Source organism: Pygocentrus nattereri, chromosome 14 (genome assembly GCF_015220715.1).
Source record: "Pygocentrus nattereri isolate fPygNat1 chromosome 14, fPygNat1.pri, whole genome shotgun sequence".
Classification (NCBI taxonomy): domain Eukaryota; kingdom Metazoa; phylum Chordata; class Actinopteri; order Characiformes; family Serrasalmidae; genus Pygocentrus; species Pygocentrus nattereri.
The window spans coordinates 14875686-14890863 of NC_051224.1; the positions used below are offsets into that span (position 1 = coordinate 14875686).

The window sequence follows — 15178 nt, forward strand, 5'->3', positions numbered from 1 at the left end:
GTGTACACAGTGTTTTGAAAACTCCCACAACACTGCTGTGTCTGATCCTCTTATATCAGCGCAACACATACCAACTGCAGGGCAACTGAGTGACTCACCACCAAAATTAAACCTGCTCTGCAGTGGTCTTGTGGGGTTCCTGACCATTAAAGAATGGGATAAGGAGTTATTCAGAGAAACAGATGGCCTACAAAAGAACTACAAAGGGCACCTATATGGTAAGTGGACCTGATAAAATTGACAAATGAGCAATAAAAACTGTACTGTATGCACCTTTTTATGTGAAAATCAAGGTATGGCATAATTTGGTGCCGTGCATTTAAAATAAAGGGGTCACTGAAACATAAGTAAAGTATAGGATGACTTTTTTAATGTAAATGTTTGGATTAGAAATTAGAAAAAAAATTGATGATCCAAAAAAATAGGTGGGGTAGTTGATAAATGTTTTTTAATTGAAGGGTCTCCGTAAATATAGATACAAGTTATGTGTACCTAATAAAAATGGGCAGTGAGTTTACAGTCATTGTGTGCCCCTGGTGCCATTACATGTTTTATTAATTCTCTAAATTAACACATCCTCTACAGCAGACATGTATGTACATTTTAATGCACAATAACTGTTAATTTACATAAGATGTGGCTTGTGCACATTTCATATTTTATTTTTGTCTCATTAACACTATTTGTGTTTTATCAAACTCAGCAATTAAATAGAAATTGTGCACTGAAATTGGTTTGTATCCTGTTGTGGATGTGTGAACTTATTTTCACTTAGAAAGTCAACCAAACCAAGAGTAGTCAAACTTTTGCATATGACTTTATACATGACTATTTTGATATTTAAGTATCCATAAGAGTTAATAAAAAAAGCTATTGCTGATTTAAATATACCATGAAAATTATGCTAACCTGTATTACAACCTTGTAACAGGCTGAATGTAATTCTTGCTGTTAATGATAAACTGATGTGTAACTTATTATGTTAGAATATTAAACAGAGCTGCATGCTGTGGTATTTGGAACTGCTAGAAATATAAATTAGCGAAATAAGCTTGGGTGAAATTTAGATAAACAATTGTTGTAATATAATAACCATATAATTACCAACTGGGTTACCTTTTAATTTTACTTACTAATTCATAAAGCCAACTATTATCTGCTTAAACAGCATGTAACACTCTTAACACCCAGTGTTTGCCCATGTTCATTTGGTTGGAAACCAAAGTATTGCCAAACTGCCACTCAGGTTTTACTGTTTTCAGACAGTTGATCTCATTTAAATAAGTTTCTTTGTTTCATTTGCTTAAACCCCATCATTGTTTTCCAGACTGTAAGCCTTTGTTATAATCTTTCCAAGCCTCGTTCACAGTATGTTTAGGTGTAGATAATTAGATGGTGATGTTCTGTTTGTGTAGGGGATAATTAGGTGATAATTTCTGCTGTATACTTTAACTAAGGTACTAATGATAACTAATATTTTTAACTAAGCATACAGTAACAGAAACCAATGTGGTCCTTGAGAACTAATAGTTATTTAGTCTGACACCTTTACAGTGCATATTCTAGGCTTTATGCTCTGTGAATGGTTTGTTTCCACTGTAACTGCATCTATGTCCCCGTCCATTAACAAATGAACCACAGACAACAAATATTTGCATCTGACGGGAACATCCACAGCAGCTTGATTTCCCTGAACTGAATTTTTTTTTGCTTTTTCTTCCAACTTAGGCACTCAGTCATACTGCTGTCCTAAAAAACTGCCATCCTATGCCTACTTACATAATGACTAAGTTTTAAAAGGCCAAATGGCAGTTCCCTGTATGTTTTCTCTTCTTGGTCATTGACCTTTTACTGACTGATCCAAAAGGGCAGACCATTTTGGCAAGCCACCATAAAGCCTAATGTACTATAGAACCTAATACAGTCTTACTTAATGTTAAGAAATCAATTGACCTCTTCAGCCCAGGCATATTATTTAGTAACTACTATGAAACTAACATGTGAGTGATGCAGTTATGTGAATGAAAGTGAGGCCTATTCTGTTCTACAATTAAAATATTTTCAGTGACAGGTTTTCCCAAATTGTATTCATGTATGTTTACATGTGTATGTTTTACATACATTTAATACACAGTTCATTTTATTGTATGCAGCTGTTCTTCACTCATAGCGATTCCCCACTGCGGTTTAATGAACCCACCTGCTTTTATCTGTTGAAATTGCTAGCTTTTGTTTGTACAGCACACTAGTGGCTGAAAGATTAGGGCAAAATATTATAGTGGCGGCGCAGAAGAAGACCTATAAGCTCCCATTTTCACTTCAGGAAGATGCTCTTTAGTGAAACTGCAGGCACAGAAGGGAACTAAACTCACAGGGGGAAATGAGGACAGATCATGAAAGGCAACAGTAACACTTCCAGCATGAGCTAAAAAAGGGACAAGATTTACTACAAACAAAACATTCATACATCTTAACTTTAAAACAAGAACACATAACTCATTAAATTTGACTAAACAAAGGCTGCGGAGAGGCATACATTCTGGGAGTCCTCCACATGTTCCTCTCTGCTGTCCCAACTGGCCCAAACCTGGTGGTCTGGTGGTGGCGACACAATATCAAATTGCAATTTTTCCGACCAATGTTGTGACTATGACTTACATTGTGATTTCTTTCTATAAATTGAGGTCCAGATCTGTTTTTGTGGCCAAAAAGACCAACGTATCCACTTTATCTGGCTTGAGGAATGAATGCTGAGTTTTGTGTGCCAGACTGACAGTTAGTTGTGGTTTCACGTGGGTGTTTGTCTGCTTGTGATTGGTCTAACTCATCTAAAGGCAGTTCACAAGTTCAGTGTCATTAGGCCAATTTTCTCACCTTAAGCTTTTTAAGTCAGTGATATGGATAATGTGAACTATAGTAAAAACTGCAGCTCTTGTGGTTTAAAAATTTCAATTTTGATGTAAATCTGGTTTATCTGCCAGCCCTACACAATAGTAAGCAGTATTGGGATCTCATTAGAGCGGACTCCATGAGATAGTAGGCTAACCATACTGGACATTTCTTTTAGCTTCCTTAGCAACTCCAGTTACAGCCTTAAAACCATAAAACTAAACAACCCTGAATCTAAGAAGCCATCTAATATCCTGTGCCTTCAATTCGTGGAAATGAGGAAGGAACTGCCTGTGTGTCCATTCATTTGTCAGTAAGAAATCAACTTGTTTATCTGTAAGGGAGCCACAGGGAGCTAAGGCTGTTTTGCCTTAACCATCAGTTATGTGAGAAATTTGTTAATATGATTTATGCTGTGTGAATGTGTTTAGTTTATGTGTTGGTTGTCATAGTTCATAACTAAAGAAAAGTCTGGGTTTGTTAACACACACACACACACACACACTACTTCTATGTTTCATAGGCCTGCAGTGAAAGGACTACCTTCTGTTTTCCATGCTGCTAAGAATTTTTTAGTTTTCCTCTGAGAATCTTATAGTGAATTACTGTAATTATTACATTACATTACTGTTAAACGTTTACCAGAGGTTACGAAGTACGTAAAACAGCACTGTAGGACTGCTGTATGTAGGTGAAAGGTTCATAGATTTTACTGTATGATATATATTTTAGTTTCTTATTTTGTAAGGGTCTGTGTTAAACGGTAGTAACAGTCCTTTAAGGACAAAGATCGATAAAGGCAAACCTCACGTTACCTATCAATACCAGCACACTTTGACTGTATAAAAGTTGTGATGACGTCGACGCTGCCAGTAATTCAGATGACTTCCAGCCGAGCTGTTCCGGGAACACGCGCGGTGCCCCCTCTGCTGCACACGCTCAACGAACGTCAGCCCGGCGGGAGGAAGCGAGAGTCGGAACGCTCAACCAACCCAGGCCAATAAACAACGGGCGCGGACTAGCTCGCTGGGCGACGATCCCGCCCTCTACCGCTGTTCCAGCGCATTGATTGGATACAATTCCACAGTCACGCCGCAATTCGCCGAATGCACGTCAATCAAAACGAAGTTCGAGCCGTACTGCAACTCCTTCAGACAGGCTGCTGTGGACTAACATTTTTGGCTCGTATCATGAAGTTGGGATAAGTCTGGGCGTCGAATACGTCTGGTTTGCTTATTTTATTTGATAATTACAGTGTTTGTAAAGCGTTTTTAGACTGTGCCTGTTTCATTTAGCGGCGGGTCGTAGACTTTTGTCAGTTTTTCTCTGAAATCTCGAACCACGTACACAGAGGGTAAGTAAGGCGCCCTATGAACGCGTTGACGCGTTCCTGTGAATGTGCTTTGTTATTGCTTTTTCAGGTCCTCTCCAGCGAGCTGTGCCAGTCACATAGCTACAGAGTTCTGTCAGTTCCTGTGTGTTAAAACATCAAGAAATGTGCTCTAGTGGAGCCCGTTCTCAGGGAAAGACCGCAGAACTGCTCCGAAAGTTGGCTAATGTTGTCGGGTTGCGCTTCTGAGAACACGATGCTGTGTGAGCACGGAAATAAAAGCCGTCTGAGCCCACGGGTTTCGTCCGATCGGTTACGTTTTGCTGCGGGAATGTCCCGTCCGAAGCGTGCTTCTGCTTCACCGGCCCTAAAGCCTTGAATCCCAACAGCTTCTGTAGCTACAAGGACTCGTTTAAACAGCATTTCTCTTTACTTTTTGCACTGTCAACACGTTGAATGTTCGGTTTCAGCGGCTATACAACAGAATGTTAACGTTCACATGGCGTTACAGGCCTGGTCACGGCTCTTTTTCTTCACCAAAGAAGCCGTTACCGCTTCTTCCCTTGGCGACAGACTATTTACATAAAAAAAAACTATTATCCACTTTACGCAAATGGACGAAAAGAAACAGCACGTGGCTTGTTTTTTTTGTTTGTCTGCTGTAACGGGTTCATATTTGAATAACATATACCTCTAAATATCGATCTGGATGGCTTGATTTCTCTCCTCGCCTTTCGGGGTAGTCCCTCGCTCCCGTGACGTCATCCCTTCCCGTATTCGGATGGAGGGAATCCTCTCGTTTCGTTTCTGAGTTTTGCCTGCTTTAAAGTGTTCGTGTGACTGGTAGATATTAGAGTTAATTTAGTGTTCGTGTGACTGGTAGATATTAGAGTTAATATTAGAGCGAGGTGGGTTTCTGAACTCTACATTAACTTACTGTTTCCCTGTCCTGCGGCCCTGCACTGCACAATGTTCCCCAAAGGCTGTGCTGGTGACACAGTTTGCACGCTGGGTTAAAGCAGTGGTTCACTGAAAAAACATAGTGTACCCAGTATCCACTTGACCCCAAACGTAGTTGATCAGCCAAGACAAATCTAGGGTCCCAAGTTGGCCTCTTTACTTTTGCACTAAAGCTACACGGCTAATGGATCAGGCAAGTAATGGAAGTCAGTGTTATCCAAAACTACTGTTCTATTAGCCTGAGAGTACCTGTGCAGAACTAATCAAGCAAACGTCACACGCCAAACCTGTCTTGGCTGATGTCTTGGCTGATGAAGTACATTTAGTGTCACTATATAAATTTGATTTCTCAATGAATCATTCCTTTAACCTTGTATAAACAGTGAGAATGGGATTCCCGGGTAGTGGGCTGGGCTTTTACAGACTTTGGTGCCTACTGTAAAGGTCAGGAATTGCCAGGTTGGCAAAACATTTCCTCACCAGGAATTTGCAGGCTGTTTACAGTTTTGAACAGTAATACACTTTGAGTTAAAAGGTGTTTATTCTTAGGCCATGTCTCTGTTGAGCATGATAAAAGCTGGAAGATGTTTTCATTGGTTTTCATGTAATTGCTGTGTCAAACACATCCATGTTAACCATTTTGAGGGTTAATGTATCGAATAGTGGGACATCAGCAACAAGACCAGGAAATAGTGACCTACATCTATATAGCCTAGGTGTAGCCCAGGTAACCTAGATTCAGCACACATTACTGTGACAGCAGTTGTAAACTTCAGTCCAAAGATTAGTTTGCAAAATGTCTGAAAGCACAAATGAGCAACTAATAATATAGAAGAGCAGTAACAGAACTTAGGAGAACAGTAGTCTAACATGAGGGAACAGAACTATAATAACTGAACAGTAATGGGGGGGGGGGGGTAATATCAGATCAGTGATGGCTCAGATCAGATTGGTTTTGATATCGATATTGGAAAGAGAATTGATAATACATCAGAACACAAAATGACAAGAATACAGCAGAGTAGTAATGCTATAGGACCGTAGCAATGCAATAAAAACCCAACTAAATAAGTGCAGTACAACAGAACAGTAATACAAAAGATCACAAAATAACTGCAGTACAGTAGAACAGTAGTACCAGGGAACAGTACAGTAACCCAAAAGCTGATCAGATAAACACAATACAGCATAATAATATTAACAATAAACAGTGCAGCAATTAGAACATGACCCAAACTGACAGCAATACAACAGTACCAGTGGTACCAGTGCTACTACTATAATACCACAGCATGGAAATAGTATGGAATTCATTTTCTTGTCATGTAATTTTCTTTAGCCAGTTGTTTTGATCATGAGCAATGCAGTTTGCCTTTCATGGTTTCATAGTTATGATCTTCAGCTTTTCACACACGCTAACAATCACACATACATACACAGAATACTTCCTTGCAAGAATTCCTGGAATTACAGTGTCACAGAACCAAATAGGCCAATGTGTGCCAGAAAACGGCCTATTTAGTTTGGCTTGGTGTAGGTGACAAAGATGAGTATGGACGTTATGTAAGCATTTGAATCAAGTAAATTCAGTCTATTACTTCAGTCCTTTATGGAACAGGAGAAACTCCTCATGACCAGGATTGCTACCTTTGAGCTTCTGTTGAATTTCAGCTGCATTGCTCAATCTGACATTAGGTTTGTTAAAGAAATGCAAATGCAAAAGTTTGGGCACCAGTGGTCGAATTATGTTAATTCATTTTTAATTAATTGGTTGATTATTGTCAACGTTTTGTTGATTTTTATGTGAAAATAAATACACATCCTCTACAGAAAACACCTTTCTGCACATTCAGAATTATGCTTAGTGTTTATGTGCTGAATTTAATATATTGTGGAAGAAACATAAAATGTGGCCTGTGCAAAAGTCATGGTACATTTGATATTTTATGTTTTACTGTCTCCAATATGTTTTCAATATGTCAACATACATTAAAATTGTGCACTTCAATTTGCAGAAAAATGCCACATTTAAGTTTGTTCCCTGTAAAGAATCTGTACTTTTTTCACTTTGAAAATCAGCACATGTAATTTGACCAGGGATGTTCAAACGTTTGCATAAGACTGTATATTGACACTGTCATATCAGGCCATTCTTAACTTTAATGTACTAACAAGTTGTAACCTTGACCATTTATCATCGTACATTCATCGTGAAACGTACACAGTATAAAGCAAAGCTGTCGTTGTCAAGTGTAAAAGAAAGGTTGTGATATGACAGTGATAGGGTGCCTTGTTCTGCTTTGTTTTCTCTTGCCAGCTTTCCCAGGTGTTTTTCATTGTATGCCATAGCCTTGTAAAGAGACTGAGTGTGGTACAGTGAATAAGTCTGGATTGGCACTGAACTGTGCAACTTTGAAAATTTCATCCTCAGCTAGACTCTCATGAGTTTTCAGAATTATTCTTTTTAGCTCTTGTCTTACATTTTCTTCAGTTTTATCTGGCCTACATAGTAGGACCTTTGTGTAAATACCAAAAATTTGGTCATTCATGTTAGATGGCTATTTTTTCCATCCTCTCTTTATCCTTCAGAATCAAATGCGCTGTTGCTGTGTCTTTGAGATCCTTGTATAAATATTAGCTCCTTTCTGATTGGCTGAGCTCTATTGTGTATCATTCACACTCCTCATAACTTCAGTGTGAAAGGACAAGCTGGTCAGAATGGTCTTAGTGTCCATATTCAAACTGTATGGACTGTGGAGTGAATGGCACATTTTGAACCTTTAACATTGTTAACATCAACCCTTTAGCACAGGCAGCACAGTAAGAGGAACCAAAAGAGATCCAGTTTATGGCTGTTTAGAACTGAGCTTCCTCAGTGAATGGTGCAGGATGCTTTGGCCTGTGTGCGAGTATGTTGAATCCTGAGGCTGCCATTTTTTGCTGTGTACAGATTTACATAACTTTAGGCTGGCATCAGTTAGGGTGCAGTGGTTCTTATGTAAGATCCTGCTGTAAGTCTTTAGTCTTTTGGCATTGTTTAGACTTGCTTATCACGGATAACCTGGAGTTGGAAGTTTGAAACTATGGATGCACCAATACCAATGGTAGGCTGATGCCTGTATTTTTCATGTACATATCTGAGGATGCCAAGGCATGAGCATTTAAATAATGAAGAAATTGGGATTATAAACAGCCTGGATTACCATTACACACATTTCTGTAGGTTTTTATGTTTCTCTAGGGGTGCAAAGGCAATAAACTGAATAAAATACAGACATTTCAGCACAATAAGCAGCACTGTCTTAACAGTCTGCTCATCCAGAGAACAGCAAATACATCATGAAATCAGTTTGGAGTATCGGACAAATAATGTCTCGAAACCGCTGACCAATGCTGATCATTTTTCTAAGCAATTAAAGCGATTATTTACCAATACAGATATGTTTCATTTTGCTATTTGAAACCTCTGTTATCAGTCAGTGCTGAGTGGGGAAAAAAAAACTTTAGGAGAAGCAGCACTAATGAGAAAAAATTTGGGGAATGAAATGGCTTGAGACTTGTTATAGTGGACTGGTGAGTTTGTTTTCTTGAGATTTCGTCATGCTGGTTTGATTTCAGAGACGCTGAAAAATAAGTCTTTCTTTGATAGCGCTTTGATCTTTCCATAAGTATCTGGGATCAACCAAGAGATGTAAAAGCTATGCACTACACCATTTAAAAAATGGACAGCATGGGAACAGAGAGCAGACTGTTGGTGTACTGTTGGGCAGCGATAAAAGCCAGGCTACCGTTGCTATGAGTATATATTTTGAATAAATGTTACATGCGTCAGTATTGTGGAGTTGAAAATGCATCACTGTGAAAAAGGAAAGTGAAAGTTATCTGCTTGGTCACTTTTATTTCATGACTTCAAGAAAATGGATGAAAAAATTCCCAGCAAGTTTCAAGGTAGAAAGCCAATTATCACCACTGAGCTCATTTTTCTTTTGAGTTGTAATACAGAGAACTGCTGCTGTAGTAGCTGCACAATCATTTCTGTGTCATATTGTTGCGAAACTCCTTGCACTTTCAGGAAATTGTAAGTACCAGCTGTCAGCTGTCAGTCTTGGTATTTATAACCTTTGTGTCCCTTCTGTTTTTGAGAGAAACGAAATAATTGGAATGCAGTTGCGTGTGAAGGTTTGGACACCCTTTGATCAAATGACATGTTTTGTTGATTTTCTGTTTCTTTTCGTTTAACACATTGGATTAAAAAATATATAAATTGTGAAATGTGCCCCAACTTTTGCACAAGCCACATTTTAAGTTTTCATTTTTCCCCAAAATGTTAAATTCAGCACATAATCAGTAATTATGCCTTAAGATGTGGAAGTTGTTCTTTGTGGAGAATGTATTTATTATACATTTTATAAACTTATTTTCACTTAGAAAGTCAACAAAATGTACATTTGACCAGGGCTGCCCAAACTTTTGTGTACAAGTAGGAATTCTTTTAAGTTGCTAATATTTTTTGCCCTTAACAGAAAATTAATGACTTTTTTTTACCTCTCATTGACTGAATTGTGCAGAAATTAAATAATAATAAATGTAAAAAAAACAGTAGAAGTCCCTTTTAATGTCTTCCTGTTGGTTTAGATGAAGCATATAAATTATATCTGTCATTTGCACAAGGGACCACTGGGGCTTCTGGTCTTCTGCTGAAAGGATTCTGCTCTTTAATATAGGACATGCCTGTAAACGGAGGGTCTCTGTAAGTGTATGCAGTTGTAAGTTTATGTCAGTTTCATTTAGACTAAGGATTCCTGTCCTCAACTAGGGTTTGGACAGCGAACCAATAAAGTGTGCATGTGTAGTAAGAGGGAAATTGAGAAGTGTTTGCAACAGTGGGAGTGGGAGGTGAGAGACAAAAGAATGAAATAGAACTGACTGTCACTAACCCATCTTGTCTGCCATGGAAAATCCACAGCAGTTATTTTAGGACCGGAAGAGTTGTAAACATATCAGGAAGTGCATGGATCTTAGCATTAGGTATATGTAAATTTTCTTAAGGGTTTTTAAATAAAGGTACTTAATGACATTTTAAATACTGTGGTTATGAGGACCTTAGAGACAAAGAAAACCACCAAATTCCTTTGAAATCAAAATGCCCCCTGTGTTTTCTGCTCTTTCCTGAATACGTGGACATTTGATTTGGTTGAAAATGCTGGAGGATTCAGTTATAGAACAAATATCATTGCATTAATTCAGTATTCTGAAAGTCATAACTTTCCACAAAGACTGACAAATTAATTCTGTTCATTTGGCTGTCTATTCTAGCCTCATTCTACCTTACCTTTCAAAACCTCACTCCCCCTCTGTGACATTTTCTTGCTCTTTAACCATGCTACCTCAGCCTCGCCTCATGCTGTGGAAAAAGAGCTGTGGGGAACATCAGCAAAATATAAAAGATTCTCACTGTCTGTTCGATTCATCCCCACTGTACTGTCTGTTATGTAACTAGGCTGTTATCTGATGCTGACCAGATCTCCAAGGGCCATCTCCAGTATTGGTTCGTTCTTTTAAGAAAGGTGATACTGAACACTGAGAAGGGTTGCCAGTTGATTGGAAATGATTATCCCCCCCTTGAGGGAGAATGTAATTGTTCCTCCTGCATTTCTGCGTTCATAAGCCATTACTCTTGCCCATTGCTACTGCAATATAAGCCGAGGCCATTTGTTTAATAAGGTTGTTCTATAAAAGCAGCAATGCTTTTCAGGCACAGACGCACATAATCCTGTGTAACAGCAGGGCTGTTTGACGCATCAATAAGGAAGTCATCTGTAACTTGTCCAGTGACTTTCTGTTTCAGCCACTAGAGGAGTCAGCAGATGTTCATTGTAGTAAGTCACACCATCTGTCGGTGTAAGTATGAAAAATAGGGCCTGATATATAGTTTATATATGTTTAACCAGTTTATAATATTGGCTGATTTAGAGTTTCTGTTGATTTGTCTGTATCGACACAAAACCTGCTGATAAAACACTTGTCATATTTTATTTTTAATTGTAGGCCTCTAATGTGAGAAAAAACATTCAGTTCTGGTCTTTGTAAAAGTCGATAAGCTAACAGTGACCACTTGCTTGCTTACGTTACAGCAATACAAGCTTAACACCAGATTATATAAAATATAACCAAATTATATTACTTGGAAATCTTAGGTCCTTAAATTAGTATCAGTAGTAGTGACTGTTTTCAGGCCCTAAAACGTCATTTTGGTTGTGCGTATGAACATATACACATCAAAAAATAACTCTTATCGCTGAGCAGACGTATGGGTCAGGCCCTCGTGAACATGAAAGTCATATCGGTTGGGCCATAGCGACTATAAAAAAAAGTGGTAACATCATGAAAAGTCATTCCGGTCGGGTCCTAATGGGCATGAAAAGTCATTCCGGTCGGGTCCTAATGGGCATGAAGAGTCATACAGGACTGGCCCTAATGAACATAAGAAAGAAGTCATATTGTTTGAATCATACTGAACATACAAAGTCATATCAGTTGGACCAAGATAAACTCATTAAGTCATGTTTGTCAAATCCCAGTGAAAATTAAAGTCATACCAGTCAGGCCATAGTGAACATGAAAGTCATGTCAGCTGGGCCCTATTGAACATAAAAAGACAAATGTGTTGAGACCAAGTTATCATAAAAAGTAATATTTGAAGGGTTTAGTGTATGTTGCTTTAAACATACAAGAAACATGATGTATTATGGTTACTACCACCTTTATTATAGAAACAATGATGTGTTTTCCATTATATATCAGCATTGTGTATCATTACTCTTTTCAAAAGCTCTTTATATCCAAAATGATTGTAAATGGATATGTAGTATGTTGAAATGAAGCATTTGTTGACCCCTGATTGAAATAGAAAGGTTATATTTGTGGAGCCCAATGAACATTAAACATTATAGTGGTTAGGCCTTAGCAAACAACTAAAATTCATATTGGTAAGTCATACTGGTCTGGCCCAAATGAGCAGAAGTCGTACTAGCATGGCACAAAATAAAAAGCAAGCGGTAAAAAATTGCTGTACTATAATGAACATAAAAAGTCATATTGGTCAGGCCCTAGTGAGTGTAAAAAGTAAAATGAACTCACTCAGCAATGTTCTGACAGGCTGTGGTTTCCTGAGTGCCTGACAGGCTGTGGCATCCAGAGTGCCTGGGGGAGGCTCTTCTGTTAGAGTTGGAAAATGTAGAAGTGGTGTTTGGAAAAAATGGTCGCAGCAGTTCACAGGTGGTGACTGACAGTCTGCTTTCTTTTTACAGCCTTCATGGCAGCAGTGAAGCCCATAGTGGCTCAGCAGGTTGAAGGAAGGTGAAAGTGTGTTTGCATGTTTGCATATTTGTGCACTCTTTTGTATTTTAGAAGACCGTTTTTGCAGGTACATCTTGGCGTGTACAGATTTGTGCGTAGACTGTGTTTTTGCGTGGGTGGGTAAGCGGACCTGTGTGTGTTGAACAGGATGTGTGTATGTGTGTTGATGGGTAGCAGGATTGGACAGAAACCGATGGTGTCTCTGCCTCTGGGTTTTGAGGTTTTCCTCTGAGAGCGGATGCTGCTGTCTGATCGCCTGCCATTGATTGGAGCTCTAATGGTGCTTCAGCAGAATAGCTGTGTGGTGTTTCTTCTCAGATAGCACTGTGTTTCCCCTCAGTGCTTTTGGGGATGGTCATTGGTTTAGAAGTTAATTCCTGCTTTAAAAAATGGCTTTTGGCTTGTTGGAAAAACAAGGAATTTTGCTGAGAGAGCAGATTCTAAACTTTCAATTCATATCACAGTGCTGAGGTACTCCAAGTGAAAATGTTGAGAGATAAATCGTGTTTATATTCACAGTTTGACAGAGGGAATTTTTAAAATTGTGAGAGCTGAAGTTTTAATTGAAACATACAGTCAAAACATACACTAAAAGTTGAAAGATTGAAACATACAGCTAAAAGTATTCACTCACCCATCCAAATCATTGTATACAGGTGTTCCAAGCACTTCCATGGCCACAAGAATTGATCACTCTTAGGAGCTCACTGAATTTTAGAGTGGTATTGTGATAGGATGCCACCTATGCAACAAAGCCAGTTGTGAAATTTCCTCAATACTAAATATTCCACAGTCAACTGTGAGTGGTATTAGAACAAACTGGAAGCGATTGGGAACGACAGCAACTTAGCCACAAAGTGGTAGGCCAAGTAAAATGACAGAGCAGGGTCAGCGGATGATGAGGTTGCCAACTTTCTGCAGACTCAATCACTCCAGACCTTCAAACTTCATGCAGCCTTCAGATTAGCTCAAGAACAGTGCGTAGAGAGCTTCATGGAATGGGTATCCATGGCTGAGCAGCTGCATCCAAGCCTTACATCACCAAGCGCAATGCAATGCGTTGAATGCAGTGGTGTAAAGCGCTGCCACTGGACTCTAGAGCAGTGGAGTTGTGTTCTCTGGAGTGACGAATCATGCTTCTCTGCCTGGCAATCCAAAGGATGAGTCTGGGTTTGGTTGTTTCCAGGAGAACAGTACATGTCTGATTACATTGTGCCAAGTGTAAAGTTTGGTGGAGGAGGGATTATGGTATGGGGTTGTTTTTTCAGGAATTGGTCTCAGCCCATTAGTCTCAGTGAAAGGAAATCTTAATGCTTCAGCAGACCAAGAGATTTTGGACAATTTCATGCTCCCAACTTTGTGGGAACAGTTTGGTGATGGCGCCTTCCTGTTCCAACATGACTGCACATCAGTGCACAAAGCAAGGTCCATAAAGACATGGATGAGTGAGTTTGGTGTGGAAGGACTTGAGTCCTGACCGCAGGCAGAACACCTTTGGGGTGAATTAGAGCAGAGACTGTGAGCCAGGCCTTCTCGTCCAACATCAGTGTCTGACCTCACAAATGTGCTCTGGAAGAATGGTTGAAAATTCCCATAAACACACTCCTAACCCTTGTGGAAAGGGTGGGCCGACATCATATTAAACCCCAGACATTAAGAATGGGATGTCTCTCAAGTTCATATGCGTGTGAAGGCAGACAAGTGAATACTTTTGGCAATTTAGTGTATATTGTCAAACACTGTTTTAATACTGAGCTTGCAAACTGCCTGTGGACAAGTTACTATGATCTAAAGCAACCAGGATCTTTCATTCTAGAATGAAAAATGTATAGAATTGAGTTATATTGAATCAGATTTTGTATTTGTAAATTGTTATATATTGGGTTGTAGATATTGATAGCCTGGTAAAAGCAGAAATGTTCTTGAGAATGGTGAAATTTTGTATCTTATTATATTCATCTCCCCCCTCAAAGGTCAGCATGGCCCAGTGGAACCAGTTGCAGCAGCTGGAGACGCGCTACCTGGAGCAGCTGTACCATCTGTACAGTGACAGCTTCCCCATGGAGCTCCGCCAGTTTCTAGCCCCCTGGATCGAAAGCCAAGACTGGTAAATATCGCTTCAACACAACACTTCTTATTTATGTTAAGACTCAGTGTTAAAACAGATGGGAATTGGCTTGATTCACATGTTTACTTCGTTCCAACAATGAGTGAAATATATTATATCAACATATCAGTTTACTTATTTTTGATAACGCTTGTGTTGGTCTAATTTAATCTGTTCAAGTAGAAATGACTGCCCTTGTGCACATTCTTGTGCATGTTTGTAAATTCAGAGCGTCATTTTTTTCAGTGCTCTTACGTATCCTAACACAGTGTCATATGTTTTTTTGGTGTGGGTGATCAGTAGATTTGGTTTGTGGTGCCAGTAAACATTAGTGGCTCTGCAGGAGTTTAGAAAGTTTCAAACCGCATTTGAACCCTAACCTGCTTTAACAGGAAGCGGCGTTCACTCCATGTAATGTGATTTATTTTGGCATCCAGCCACCCAGTTGTTAGTAAAGCAGGTAATGTTTTCACACAAAGATACATCTATGCTTGACAGCAGTCACAAGATAAAAAAGAAAATTTCAGCTGGAC

At 39.1% G+C, this 15178-nt stretch overlaps 1 protein-coding gene across 2 annotated transcripts in view; it reads left to right on the plus strand.

Annotated features, from left to right (window-relative positions):
- Window positions 1-4025: 4025 nt before the first annotated feature.
- The window catches only part of stat3 (signal transducer and activator of transcription 3 (acute-phase response factor)), a 36588-nt gene continuing 25435 nt past the window's right edge, over window positions 4026-15178 (plus strand). Inside the window, exons 1-2 of one of the 2 annotated variants that reach the window (XM_017725283.2) lie at window positions 4026-4243; window positions 14512-14645. In XM_017725283.2, coding sequence (XP_017580772.1) covers window positions 14518-14645 — 128 coding nt within the window. In that variant the 5' untranslated portion in view covers window positions 4026-4243; window positions 14512-14517. Of the gene's footprint in view, window positions 4244-14511; window positions 14646-15178 lie in introns of those variants that run through there. The other variant, XM_037544814.1, reaches the window with a different exon arrangement.